Source organism: Apostichopus japonicus, chromosome 4 (genome assembly GCF_037975245.1).
Source record: "Apostichopus japonicus isolate 1M-3 chromosome 4, ASM3797524v1, whole genome shotgun sequence".
Lineage (NCBI taxonomy): Eukaryota > Metazoa > Echinodermata > Holothuroidea > Aspidochirotida > Stichopodidae > Apostichopus > Apostichopus japonicus.
In genome coordinates this window covers 23,042,874-23,058,152 of record NC_092564.1, presented here as the reverse complement: position 1 = coordinate 23,058,152, position 15,279 = coordinate 23,042,874, and the positions used below count along the sequence as shown (strand labels likewise).

Here is a 15,279-nt window from a genome sequence, read left to right as displayed (position 1 = left end):
GCTTCCTTTACAATACATCTTAGGTGAGGGCTCTTGTATCCCCCCCCCTCCCCCCTACCATCATTACCTAATCAGACAAGGACCCACCAGAATTAACTGATCTAAGAATATCTATCAAACATATGGCAATACTGAAGAAAGAATACTGACAACACCACAACTTTAAAGACAACCATACATGTATCCAATGCACAGTATGTTTGTATACGCAAAGGAGGGAATCTGTAATAATAGCTGTGATGTGTTCTTACAAACCATATCTTGTTGAATGATGGAAACGTATCCCGCTTTTGGTTGTGCAATGTTTGAGGAATAGACCAGAAGAAACTAATCTCAGCAATGAGATCAAAAGGTCAACAAATACCGCTGGGTGAAGTTAAAAATTGTAGCTGCCATATGCTTCTGTTAATAGGATTACTGATAAACCTTGACAACATTTCCATTTCAAATCAATCAGTAGGAACTATAGTAACAATAGTAACAATAGTAACTATTTCTGACTAGAAATTACAAGCTTACATAGATTATGAATAATTATCATTTCTCTCATGGTAAAAAGATTACATGGCAAAGACTTGTGTATAGAAGGTTGTGGGGTTGGGGTGGGGGGGGGTTAGTCAATGGTTTCCCCACTAACAATGCTACAGGTAATATTTTTAAACAATGACAATCCAGTCAGTTTGAGATATTTTGAACAGATCATTGGCCAAATCCTCCTGCCAATACCCCCACACAAAATTGGGCCCCTCTGATCTCAGATGATCAAACTTTGTATTTTGTGTCTCTAAGATGCATTTATTACTTCATGTACAAGAAGGTAGAATCTATCTGTAAGACATTGCCCTCTGATAGCCCTCAAATGTCACGACCTAACCTCAATAAACACAGTAGCACAGACAAAACCTATCATCAAATTATAATACACAACCTCATGGGAATATCGCCCTATCTCTCTCACTCTTCCACCAACAACATCTGCTTAAACAATCAAAATAACAAATTTGAAACCCATTCCATTCCCAACTGCACAACCAAACTATAATTATGAAGCAAGGGGAGACAGTTCTAGTAAGGTAAAGCTATTGAAAAATGTCCCCACAGTTAGTTAGGCTTTACTAAGGCTTTACTTGCAACGAGTTTAACTTGTTGACCATTTTTAACAACTACTGAAGCACTTAATGAAAAGCCAATGTAAGAACTCTGATTGGTTGATGTTCATTTAAGGTGACGACCGATACAATCCCTATAATATGCTAGCACCATAGCTGATGTAAGCCAGCCTAACCAAGATATTTACATAAGTAAGTTTATTACCAACAAAAGTGTTTCAGGACACTGATAGTTAGCAGCCTATAAATATAGGTGAATTTGTCACAAAATTTACATATTTAATATACTTGGGAAAGGGTGAGGTTCTTGAAAAATAATTCATTGCTTAAGATGACTGAAACCATTCCAAGACTCATCAAATATCGCACATTTGTAGGTAGTAACTGTAGTAAATAGGTTATAACTCTCCATAGTTTGGAGCAGTGGTGAAATGATTTGCTACTACAGAGATTCTGCTACAGTTAGATTCAAGGCCATCCAACTTTGTGAAAATAGTTAATGTCTCCATCAAAACAACAAGCAGATGCTACTCAATGCAAAATACAGTGGCAAAATTATAGCATACAACAATATATAGCATGAGGTAATCAACAACAACCACAAATTAATTCTGTGTTAGTAACCATAGCATTTACCTTGCTCTAATAAATGTCTTGTTAAACAGAAATCCTTAAATGACTAGACAAAAACTTTTCCACCTCATCATGAGTTCATTTCCTCCACAATAAACCAGCAGTTAATTTCTATTAAACATTCCACAAATTGAAAGCAATAAATTAAGTAAAACTACTACTTTTATGTTCCTGCTGAGCCTTGCCTGCAGTACTTGTTTTTATCTAATGTGTTCACACTGCCATGGTAACGATCAGATATCGGAAGGAGCTGGGATGAAACTGATATTCCAATCTGATACGGGTTTGCCTCGATCTATTTATAACCAAGCGCACTCACAGATAAAGTAGCTGCATGAATGGGGTGATTTATGACTGCTCCAGTATCAGGATTATAACAAGCAAAGAGAAATGCAAAAACCGTTTAAATAAAATCTCTAATACAAGTTCCGAACCAGGAGTAGAATCACATGTTTGGACAGGACGATTCTGTGGAAAAATTGTCCACAAGCTGCAAATGAAGTGATTATCAAATTTGTGGGCGCCCTGAGTGAAACGCCAACAGACGAAAAGCTGACATTGGATGTATCAATAAAAAGTGCTGTGGCAATTAAGATCTTTATGGAGGGAGCATAACATAACTTTTGTACTGACACTTAGCATACTCTTTAATGCAACTATGATTATAATGACTCTTGCTATCGCTGTTAGATATCTGGTCGATGACTAGATCCCCTCGGGGAATAACAGATAGAAAACGAGCCAGATGAAATTTGCAAAGGTGCAGGCATTGCCAAGATTTTCAGAGGGAGTAAAATAACTCTTCACTGACAAACTTTTCACTGAGACAAGAGCTGTTTGCAAACTGTTGTCTGAAAGTTGATTGGTAGTAGCTTTAAGCTTAAGAAGAAATGTATTGTCAACTGAAGAAAAATTCCACTATTGTGATGACTGTACAATAGGACCCCCCCCCCCTGCAATATGCCCACACCATCCATCAACAAACTTATTTGTAATAAAACCTCTTCTTCTGCATCAATATATCAGATCCTCCTCCAATTAAAAATGCACATCCAGTTAAGAAGATTTACTGCATTGCCCAGAGGTTACCATTGTTCTATTGCACACTTCCAGTTACCATGAACACCATTCCATTTTACTTACAGCATGACTGAGTTCTGAGCCAAGAACGTGTCTCTCTCCTGACTTGGACAGTTCTGCTTTGCTTGGCTTTAACCGGACTCTCTCGGCTATTTTAGCCACTGGACCTCTCCTCTCGCTCCCTGAGTAGCTGAGTTCTCCTGTGCTTGGGTTGACCGAGTGAGGGGCGGGGGACGGTAACGGTGACTGGCTGGGTGATGGCCGGTGATTCGGTGAGCTGAGTTGTTCTGTTGAGGATGAAGAGGTGTAACCCATCCTCTCTTTGGCAGTGGCACCTGAGCTGTTCTGTTTTCTTGCTTGAAGTTCTTTAACCTGTAAGAATAAATTAAAACAATCAACATAAATTAGACCACTTGAGAAATAGTCAAGAAGGTCATTTTTAGTATAAATCTTGAACACTTGGCAATTTTCAATTTTATTTTAGGTATCTGGATCTAACCTGGCCTCAGATTAAATTTCTAAATTTTATTTCTGTTGCTACTCCGTCTCCACCGAATACAATTACCATCCATTGCATCCTAGCAAGCCACTTGGGTCACAAAGGGTGAAGGACACACCGGCTTCATATTTGAATGTAACCTTCCAGATAACTGATGTCTAGTATTCTGCAGCACCTTTACAACTTGAGTTGACAGAATAATCAGATTAGTGGATCAACTGTCACAATTAATCATACTGCTCATTAATATGGAGATTATGTGATGGTTGGATTAATAAGGTTGGGTGGGGGAGGGGGAGTAGCTATAGATCATTCTTTAACCAACCACATTAATATCACTTATAAAAAAAATTAAACAATAAAATAGCCTTCTTTAACAATGCATACTACATACTTGCATAGGAACCATCGGTAGTTCCCCCACCCCCTACTTTGTGTTGACTCCCCCCTCAGACACCTCCAATTGTTGACTCCCCCCTCAGACACCTCCGATCCTCCCTCAACTTTGACCCATATCATCCTCATCTACATCGCCTCTCATCCAAACCATTTTACTTCTCTGTCCGGTTCATGAGCAACCGGTCTGATTATTTACAACACAACAGATTCAATTTTGACACAGACAAGGAGGGAGACTCCGCTGACCTTTCTTCGCAATCTCTCCTTCTCATCTCTGATTGCCATCAGATTACTCTTCAGTTTCTGCATCTCTTCCTCCTTCATACTCATGGTATTGTTCAGGGTCTCGTTCTCCTCTCTCAGCATACAGATCTCCTGCTCCAGGCTGCTGCGTCTCCGATGGTCGCTCTTGATGGAGTTGTGACTGCTGGAAGCGTGTGTGTCAGTTGGAGACCGGTCCGTGGTGGTCGTGGTCAAGGACCCTAGATCTTTAACTGCCTAACGAGAGAAAGAGAGAGAGAGAAAAACAAAGGTGCAGTGGGTGGTCATTGACTGAAAGTGAAAAATCACAAAGTGTTATCCCAAGTAGACCACAAGTACAAAGTATACATATCATGGATGCTAGCTAATTATGACACACTTATGTAACATTTAACTACTGTACTAGGTAAAAGCTAACTATGGTCTACATATGACAGAAAGGTACTGTACTTGCTTCAAAACATTGCAGTACATTTGCAAAAAACACATCCTGATATCAGTTTGTATCACTGAGGTATTTTGTGGGTGGGGTTGGTTAAACTCTTTGTAACTCTGGTAGCAACAGAAGGAACTGCACAAAAAAATTGACTTTTCCTTTTTATATTCATAATTCATCAATCATTCAAGCATGGGGGAAGATAATACACTTATCTGGCAAACATAAGTTTCTAGAGATTAAGACCAACATATTGAAAGATGATACTTTACAATTAAGCTACTGTAAATAGGTCTTCCCTAATAGTGTGATTGAGTGGGATACTCCTGCCAGTGGAGTATCCATACAATTTAAATATCCCTGCCAGTGAAAAATATCCCTACAACTTAAATATCCCTGCCACTGGATAGTATCCTTATCATTTAAATATCCCTGCCAGTGGATAATATCCCTATCATTTAAATATCCCTGCCAGTGGATAATATCCATATCATTTAAATATCCCTGCCAGTGGATAATATCCCTATAATTTAAATATCCCTGCCAGTCTTGATAATATCCCTATCATTTAAACATTCCTGCCAGTGTTGATAATATCCCTATCATTTTAATATCCCTGCCAGTGTTGATAATATCCCTATAATTTAAATATCCATGCCAGTGGATAATATCCCTATTCAAATATCCCTACCAGTGGATAATATCCCTATCATTTAAACATCCCTGCCAGTGGATAATATCCCTATCATTTAAATATCCCTGCCAGTGGATAATATCCCTATAATTCAAATATCCCTGCCAGTGGAAAATATCCCTTTAATTAAAACATCCCTGCCAGTGGATAATATCCCTATAATTTAAATACCCCTGCCAGTGGATAGTATCCCTATAAATCAAATATCCTTGCCAGTGTTGATAATATCCCTATCATTTAAATATCCCTGCTAGTGGATTATCCCTTTTTAACAGTGCAAATTCTTACTTGTAGAGTTTGCTGCTGGGTCTTCTCAGCAGCACTGGCTAGCTTCTCGACTTCTCTCTCAGCTGATAAGACCTGGTTGCTGATACCTTCATCCTCTTTTCTGTTTCCGGTAACATACTCCAAGCCTCCTACCACCCTGGACAACTCTTCACTGAGGTCTTGACTGTTATCTGTGGATAAAATATTAAACAGAGTTTGGAATACTTAAAGATCACAGGAATTCAAGTTACTAAGAACTACTGTACCAAATTCACTTCAGTGTTACAACATCCATTTTAAGTAAAGACAATTACATTTTGGGTTGACTTGATTACTTTCAAGATGCTTGCATGTAAACCTATTGCATCTGACCATAAAAGAGACCACAAACTGACAAGCTATGGGCCTCTGAGTTAAGGGAGAGAGAAAAAGACTTGACAAAATACCGACATTTGCAAAAACAAGTCAAAGCATTGATGGCAGCAGGCAACTTTTATCTGAAGAAGTGACAATGGTTTATTATAATTAAATCATTCTAGATACCTATGTGAGAAGTAAATCGTAATTGATGTTAATTGATTTTTCCAGGGAATGCCACAACAGTACAGTAAAAGGTATTTAAAGTCCCGCCACACAGCGTCATCAATCACAAATAGTCTGTAGACAGTACAGAGGCCAGTTTTGCCACTCTTAAGTGTGATTTTATTTCAATACAATTGATGGATTAGGACACATTTGACTTCACAGATACCACATGGATCATCAAGACTATGTTGGACAAAGTTAACCGAGTTGACAACCAAACCCACTTTCTTCAGAAGTCACATGGTAGGGACAGTTACCAACTGCTAAGATAAATGTAAGGATCTCGAAAGCTCTCTAAAACACACAATTGAACAATTTAGCTTAGTGGGAGGTCAGTGTGTAAAGGTTACCAGGTCACTCTAGACAATGTACTAAGAGTACAGTTGTTGTGAGGAGACAGGTAAGTGTTAAGTTAGAGTACTGTGGGTAATCACCTCAGTCCAACAACTACAGAAATAGTTTGACCTATTCATGAAATGTTTTTATATGTGACTGAGTGTGGGGATATTCCTCTTCATACAAGAATAAATTTTTGCATTTCATCCACAATTTCTAGCACTTTTACCAAAATTAACGAGTATCAATCAATAAAACATCACAATAGATCTTTTACACGAACTAGTTACCAATAATTTTCTAACAAAGCGAGCATTAACTTGTTGAGATATTTTATGGTTCCATTCCAACCAGACTACTATTCTTCTGCCCATACACTTTTCCATATTAGTACTGATCACACAAAGAGAGCACAGTACATTGGAATTTTTCAATTTTTCCTTAATTCTCCTCAAATATTTGCAACGGATTGTTGTGTAGTATTAAAGCTAATGAAGAGCATTAAGGTATCAAATAGTACTGACAATATTTAGTGAGGAAATGCAAAAGTGATCTGCACAATAATACACATTCCTTCTTTATATTCAGAACCGAAAACATAACCCTACCATTAATTCACTTCTTTAACTAAAATCTATTAAAACAGTGAAAAAAGGAACGAAAAACTTAAAAAAATGAGAGTGCTCAGCAAATGTACAGCAGCAACTTCCGCCACTAAACTGTAACATTTTCTGTGTATATATCCCCTGAGGGTGCATTGAGTTATTACAAATACAAATTGTGGCATTAATTCTCTAAGATGGCTCGGTCTACTCTCTGAATATCGCTCAAGACACCAGAGAAACCAACCCAACGAAAGCTGAAACCTTGACGAGCGAGTTAATTACATGGTCTTGAGATATAGCGAGTTAACGTAAATTCAAAATGTGAACGGTTTCTATCTCTTCGTCAGGGCTGCTGTTTATCATCAACATAATCAGACTTACAATTTTTATATATTGCTTCACTAAGATAGCAGCCTAAATATCTTGCTTCTGGCAGATTTGCAGAGCTGCCACGAACATAGCTATGCCGGTTTTACATTTATGTGAAATACTGAAAACAGTTCTTATAATTAGTTTCAACTACACATGTATTATAACTTCATGAAGAGACAAACATGTTTTTGGTGTTTCATGAAATGAGGTCAAACCCAGTAGCAGCAAAATACAGGCAAATCAAATTTAAACTTCCCTGCAACTCTTGTTCTTGTTACAGGGCATTTCTTAAAACTCTATAATCTAGCGAGTAGGAATTAAAAAATCCATAACAGAAGGGGGAAAAAAATTGATATCATTTTCAACCATTTAACCTTGATATATTTGTATAAATAAAAATGAGACTTAAATCTGTTTGTTATTTAAAGAAAGAGGGAAGTTCTTTCCCATCATGACTCAAATGTTGTTATAAAAGCAATTTCACCAAATCTAAAGGTTATTTTCTCAAACTAAGGTTCCAATTTGTCAAATTAAGACCACCTCATCAGAAAAACCTGTTAATTAGCTAACACTTAATAAATCCATTTGGTTCTTAAAATTTTGTCACCAAACAGTCAGGCTTTTGTTGCCATTAGTATTTAATAAAATGCTGAACATAATCAGAGACCCACAGATTTTTGACTTTGGCTTCCTTAGTTGGGACAAATAACTACAGCAGCTTAATGCAACCAACTTGTTACAAAATCTTACCATCCTGATATAAGAACAATTTTTTTCCAATCATTTTGAAATATATATCTTTGTAGGATTACCCAGAGCTTACAGTACATGTGCTCAAACTAATGTCCTACTGGAACACCCAGAACCCTTACATTGGAGTTTACTATTATCAAGCCATGTATATCTTTGCTTTTCTGTTCTGCATTTCCACACCTTAAAAATACTACCAAAGCCAAATGGCAAGTTGTCCATAAATTACAAGATCTTTGAAGCACAGGATCCTTGCACTCATGAATAAATACCTCGTTACCATACGAAAAGTTCAATTACTCTTGCCCCGCACGCAATATCTCAGAGAGTTAATTACACGTTTGTGTGCGTAAAGTATTTATGACTATACAGTACTGTGTTAGGAGGCACCTCGTGTCTGGGGTAGCGCCGTTTGGCTAACAGCAGTTTTGATTCTAAAAAAGCAGAACGACCTTCTGGCAATAGCTCAACCAACAAAGTAAGAATTGTTTTTCAAATCTCTTAGAGTCTAGATACTAGTTCTACCATCTCATGAATCATACTGCCACCCTTGCTGCTGGTTAAAAAAAAAAAAAACTGACACCTTATATATGCAAATTATGACTATTATTTGTATGAGAGAGGATGTAATGTTAACCTCTATATTGGTGACACTGTGACTATGGAAATGGAAATTTTGAATTGATCAGCAAGGCAATTTGTTCTTAAACATAATTTTGAAAGTAATTGTTCCAAGCTACTGTACTCTTTCCTGTTTTTCTCTTCAGGCTAGAAGTGATTTTGATTAAAATAAAAGAAGAAGATGAAAGAAGGGCAAGGTGATTTCAGATTACTTGGCTCATTTTGAATTATTGCTTCCAGCCAAGGAATACATTAATTGCTATACCTAATGTACAGCTTTCATTTTTAAGCCCCACTTCCTGTTAACCCGGGCAAATTTGTCTCGCCTGCGGGTTTATGTTTTTTCGGTAGACAGATTCCCAGAGAGAGGGAACAGAAGTCAAGGCAATATTAAAATTTTATGAAAGTAACAGCATAGTGAAGATTGCAGCAACTCAAAAAGCAGCACTGAAAATGTTTATAATGCATTTACAGCCAGTTGTAGTACAACATATAACCAGTTGTAAAGCTAGTACTGCTTCACACCAGCTAATTGATATCAAATCTGAAACTTCGATTTGCTTTTCAATTACATATTTAAGATCTGTTTTTGGTTTCAGCATGCCTCTGAAGAGGATCCTGCCAGGGTTGAAACGTCTTGCCATCTAACCAATACATTTACACACTCAGTGGTGTTTTGTTGTAGATACTGTTTATAAGCAGTTTGTGCCATCTAACCAATACATTTACACACTCAGTGGTGTTTTGTAGTAGATAAGCAGTTTGTGCCATCTAACTATTAACTTTTACACACACAGTGGTGTAGTAGATTTTGAGCAGTTTGTGAACAGTTTTGTCTTTCTTTAACTTCATACTTATTTAGATGTTAGTTAATTCACTCTTTTGAACACTGTTCTCTTTTTTTTCAACACTGAGTTCTTTTCAACACTGACAATAATTTCTCCAGACATTGGAAACTTTGGAGATTAAATATCATGTACATTTCTTCTAAACCTTTCTTGACAGCAGCTTGAAGCTAGCTTACATTGTCGGAGGGCAATCGATAACTATATACCTACCAGCTTGTACGGACTCACTGCCATGGAAGAAGCTGCTGCTACCATTAGCACTGCCACCACTATTGCTCATGTTACTGTGACGGCTTGATTGGGATAATTCATCTTCCTCCCTGAAAAACAAACAAACGCTCTCTAAAAACCATCTCATAAAGCTTCCAGATGCCAGGAATATTTTCTCCTGGATAAATATTGATAGGTTGGTAAGACCTACATCAGTTGGTACAAGACTTGATTATAACATAATAGAGTAGATGGATATGCAGAAATCTATCATGCATACAAACTATTGAATGATAGCAGTAGAATGATGGAATTACATAACTAACTCTGATAGCGTTAAAAAATATACATACAACAGGAACTTTGCTAACCAGAAATAACAGCATGGTCTGAATTCTGAAGCAACCATTTGTTTTTGTCTTTAAATTTATTTGTTTTTTCATGCCTATCATATTAATGGCTAAAATTTTTTTACCACCTTTCACATTGACTTAAGCATTGAAGGCTATTAACAGGATACAGCATGATTGAGAGAGAAAATGGCATTCACCTAATATGTGTTTATGTTGTCATATAAATTTACACTCACATTTTGGAGAGTATTTGTCAAACACTTGTCAAATACATGATTTACACATTGGAATACATTATCTTTGTCATTCTAGAAGTATTCGTATACAACTACGGTAAAAATGAAATACTAAATGCAGAAGAAAAACATTGTACTCTTCTAAAGTATGCATGACACCAGTCATGCGAAGTTCGGGCATTAATTCATGGTTAAATTATCATCTCCAAGGTTTCCTCCTCCTCATCCAGTAATTACCAATCTACAGGGATTTTTTTTTTTTCTTTCTGGAATGAAACCTTCTCAAGTTCTCTGATACGAATCTGGTTCAGAAGCCTTTCCGAGAGCGAGATCGTTTATAGGCAACAATTAAAGCCTATGAGTCATTGTGTAAGACATAAATGATCACGACAACTGCAACATGACTAAGACCGCGCTGTTATAAAAGGAGATCTGTATTCATAAATGTACTTTAGAGACTGCACTCAGTTTGTGATTTTAAAGAGCACATGGCAGTCTTTAGTTGCTATTTAGCTGTCAGACTTGAGTTGTCCAATGAGACAGACAATTAATGCAAACAAATTGTTATCTCAAACCATACAGTGTTGAGTATGTGCATACATTGCAGTTTAAAGTCAGCTGAAATTAGTACTGACGTCAGTTTAATAGTTATAATTTCAGGTAAAGACTGAGTGCCAGGAAATACATCCTACTATAGAAAACACTGTTACCAGTAGTCATTTACCAGGGTGGAGGGGGGGGGGGGGAGTGCGTGATTTTAGGGGAGGGCCAATTCTTGGGGAGTGGGGGTGGGAGGAGGCACAATGCTACAACAGACAGCACAACAGAAATGAGAGCGGAGGTATATCTAAGGGACTCCATGACATGCCTCACATGGAAAAAAAACTTCAACGCAAAGGAAAAACGGAGAGGTACTGTAAAAGAAACACAGACTTCTCTCTGTTTTGGTATTAAACTGAAATACATTCAAATTGATTATCAAGTGGTTAGACTCAAAACCACTATATTTCAGGAATCAGGACTTACCAGAAGTTTTGTATGAGGTGATGTCATGTAAACCATTGAGAATAGTGCTCATAATAAAAGAAGCCTTCTATCATCCATGTGCCTCGGTTTCAATTAATATAATTTCCTTCATTTCAGATATTGAATCTTGACACTTTCATGCAATCTCCATATGGTTGGTTTTAATTTTATAACATTCTACTGTTACCAGCATAAGCTAAACCACCATGTCAACCTCGGTTTAAGATACTCAAGATCCTTTAAATATTACTTCTTTTCTTTCCCAGAATCTACAATCTATATGCACACACATACCATAGAGGGTTTCCATCAATGGCATTATAGCTATGTGAACTTGAGATTAAAATAGTTCAGTTCACACTCACAGATGCCCAATACACACACAGATACAGTACACAAGTATTTTGTCTAGTTCAAGCTTTCTTCTGAGACTGTCACTAGATCTTTAAATCCCACAAAAATAAAAAATAAAATAAATACATAACAAAGATGAAAAAGTAGCCTGTAATGAAAACACAGCTGGACGGGTCAAACCTCTTGGAATCAATAATGAGAGACTTACCAAAGAAGCCTGTGATGGCTTGCCGCCATCTTGTTTTTGTGGTACCAGTAAAAACAGCGTATGCATACTGTACTTGCAGGTTTAGGAGAAACTCCTACCAGGATTTAGTATTAATCAGTATAGTATTTTAGTATTAATCAGACATAATAATACCTAATACTACCTCCCTCGATTGCATTGATGCATGAAGTATACACGGTACTCAATATCATGAAACAGATACTCTCACAGAATAATTCAACTTCTACAAGTCTTTAAATTGAGTTTGACTGAGCTAAACTGACAGCCTGATTGAAAATGAGCTCTTAACTACACACACACACACACAAAGTAGCTTATCCTCTAGTGATTACAAAAGCAACATACTGAAACCATGTCATGGTTTCCACTCCATGAGTAATGTGGAAACTTTTCCAATTTACCCAATTTTGAAAAAAAAAACCTCTGACTCATTTAAAAGGTTGTCAATTTATTAGGCTGGTGCGCAACAAAGAGAAGGGCACTCAATCCTGCTGGAACAAATGCGCAGTTTGTAAATGAATTTTTGTCCCCGAGCATATTGTTGTTCTATGCAATAATACTATGTTCCCTTGATAGCATATTGGTAACACTCACATAAGCCTGTCGAGTTAAGTTCAAACTCACTCATAATTTCATATAATGCATACTGACAATCATAAAAACTTTAATCTTATAAAGAAACTAATTTAGTCACTGACCCATCCCAAACTACCGAATTAGAACCTACCTCAATTGAGAGCTGAGAGACATGATTAGCAAGTTTAACAGATCATTCCGACCTCAAATATATCCGAGGACCTGACGCTAGTTGTGTCCATGTGAATGTTACAATCCTCAAATGAACACCAACAGCTCTAAATGCATGTGTAAGTTCTGATCCTTGCACTCGTGTAATTAGCAATGGGGAGATGTCGCTACTCAACTGACGCACTGTGTTTAGCTACCCACCTTGCAAGAAAATATTTCCAATTTTGCCGTTAACATGAGAAGCACTTAAACGATGCACGCCACGAGAGACTACTTGTGATCAAGTTTTTCCAGATGGTTAATCGGAAAATTCAATAACTCGCTCCCGTCGCAAGTTGGTTCTAAAACTGCTGCTCTTGCTGCTGCTTTAAGATGGGTTGATAGGGATGCGCAGTTGATCATTCAATTTCTGATAAAAGGTAGCTGACCTTTCTTGATTTCCCTTGAAAGCAAAGTTGTAGAGTTTGGCAAGATTCTGCCGACGGTAAGAGACGTTTTCTTGCTCCATGACACTGAATGGAGAAGAATGCTTCATTGCATAATCAAGCTGACTCGGTCGGGCAGAGGAATTGCAACCTGTTCATGACAATCAGATGCACTCCACATTTGATCCCAAGTCTGATGGCAGATTGATTGCAGGTGAGAACGTACAAGGTTTTAACTAACACTGTTCAGTACCTCATCTGACTCAACGTCTGCAGTTATTTACTGCTTTACTCAAAAGAGGCCATCACCAACGACAGAGAGAGAGAGACTAAACCCAGAGCGAGCACGGATGTGAAGATGTGAAAACTTGTGAGAGTCGACTGATAAATTAATTATGACCCCAGCCATTACACAAATTTCAGGGTAGGAGGAAATAATATGTGCTGCAATTTTATGATAATTGAAAGTGAAACAGTGGGCTGATACCTCTAGAGCTACGTGTGGTTTTATTTAGTAATGTTCAGCATACTGTACATGCATGTGCTCTTTGATAATCAATCTTGTTATTCCTCTCCTTTGAATAATGTTAGTGAATAGGAGACAGGTAAAGAGAGGGAATAAAGTTAATTGGCAACATCCAGGTTTCATACTCAAAGCCCAGTCATTCCTATTGTTGATTCACTTAATTCTAAAGCATGGAGTTGAGAGTTAAATTAAAGCCTGAGGAATTCACTTGAGAGTACTAGTTAAAATATCTTGGTGTTGGTCTTGGTGAATGGTATTGAGATATGATTTATTTACTGATGGTCACTGAAATACTTTTCAGTGGGCTCAAACTGCAGAAAATTCACTGGCAATTAAATCGATAAAAAAACTCTTGAAAAACAGTGATGATTTGAATTACCTTATGACATCTCCATGTGATCTATCGATTTTCTTGTTTAGTTCGGCGATGACGCTGTGGAGCTCTGTGATTCGCTCTTCATACCTCACCGCTTGTTGGTCCAACTTGTCCTCGGTCTCCCGTACCTGCTTCGCCTTCTCAGCCTAATTAAAAATCAAAATTAATTAAGACATGGATAAAACTGAAACTGCTGGGCATGAAAAGGTACCATTCCATCACTTCTTGGTTATCTCTGCTCTTCTTGGGATTTTTCAATTTTATATCTGTCCTCTAGAGGCGATGATATCTTGTAATGGATGCATATGACTTATGAAAGAATGACTGGCCAATCACCATACACTGCAAGAATACTAGAAGAAAGACCTTTCAATATGTACATAAACAAAGGCAAGTTCTCAAAATATTTGCAGCCAACCAAAACAGTACTGTGAACTGACTAGAAGGTTACTTACTGTACCTTTCAGCCACGTATTAGGGTTGAGCCTAAGCTCATCCACACCATTTTTGCTGTGCCCATTCTCTTGAGCACTGCAGTCAACTTAATGAAGTGAATGACTTAGCTACATACTGTATATATATATAGGTAGCCAAAACCAAAAATAAATAAAGAAATAAATAAATAAAACCTGTGATCTTACGGACTTACATGAATTTTAGAGAGCTTCTTCTCGAATGCATCTCGTTCGGTTGTGACCCTCTGCAATCGGCTGGAGAGGTCAAGGATTTCTCCTTTGAGAGATGCCAGAGCAGCAAGATGGAGCTGTAAAGAGAGTGACATCAAATTAAACATCAAATTAAATTATTATCAGCAAACAGACAGAAACATACATAGACAGTTGTCCCACATTAACAATGGAACTGGTCAACATACAGTAATTATTTTAAACCCTGCTGAAGGGATTTTAAGACAGAACGATTAACCAACACAAGCGTGTCATCTAGCAGGCCATGAGTTTTGGAATTTGTTTAGAGACTTCATAGCAGCAAAATAGATCATCAACGAATCCTGTTACTTTCATAGAGCTCTTGTTTTCCTTTATCAAAGTCAGGGCTTAATGTAACCAAATTAAGTAAGTGAGAAAAACGTAATCACACACAGAAATGTTTGTTACCATACTATGTATGCTATACCGATGGATGCCACAGAAAAACATATATGGCAGTGTAGAGAATTAGGTATAAATACATTCCGGTACATACAGTAACATCCATTCCATGCTCCTACAACAGTTAACCAGCAATGAAGCAGCCTCCATTTAGAGACAACATTAAATTTATCAAAATAATACAAACCATCCA

The 15,279-nt window shown here is 37.3% G+C and overlaps 1 protein-coding gene across 4 annotated transcripts in view; it reads right to left on the bottom strand.

The window, feature by feature from the left end:
- Positions 1–15,279, bottom strand: part of LOC139966838 (colorectal mutant cancer protein-like) — a 54,950-nt gene that overhangs the window by 14,364 nt on the left and 25,307 nt on the right. For all 4 annotated transcript variants that reach the window (XM_071970239.1, XM_071970238.1, XM_071970237.1 and 1 more), the window contains 6 exons: positions 14,627–14,740; positions 13,981–14,123; positions 9,706–9,815; positions 5,400–5,569; positions 3,967–4,218; positions 2,886–3,194 (listed from right to left, as the gene is read on the bottom strand). In XM_071970239.1, coding sequence (XP_071826340.1) covers positions 2,886–3,194; positions 3,967–4,218; positions 5,400–5,569; positions 9,706–9,815; positions 13,981–14,123; positions 14,627–14,740 — 1,098 coding nt within the window. The remainder of the gene's footprint in view (positions 1–2,885; positions 3,195–3,966; positions 4,219–5,399; positions 5,570–9,705; positions 9,816–13,980; positions 14,124–14,626; positions 14,741–15,279) is intronic.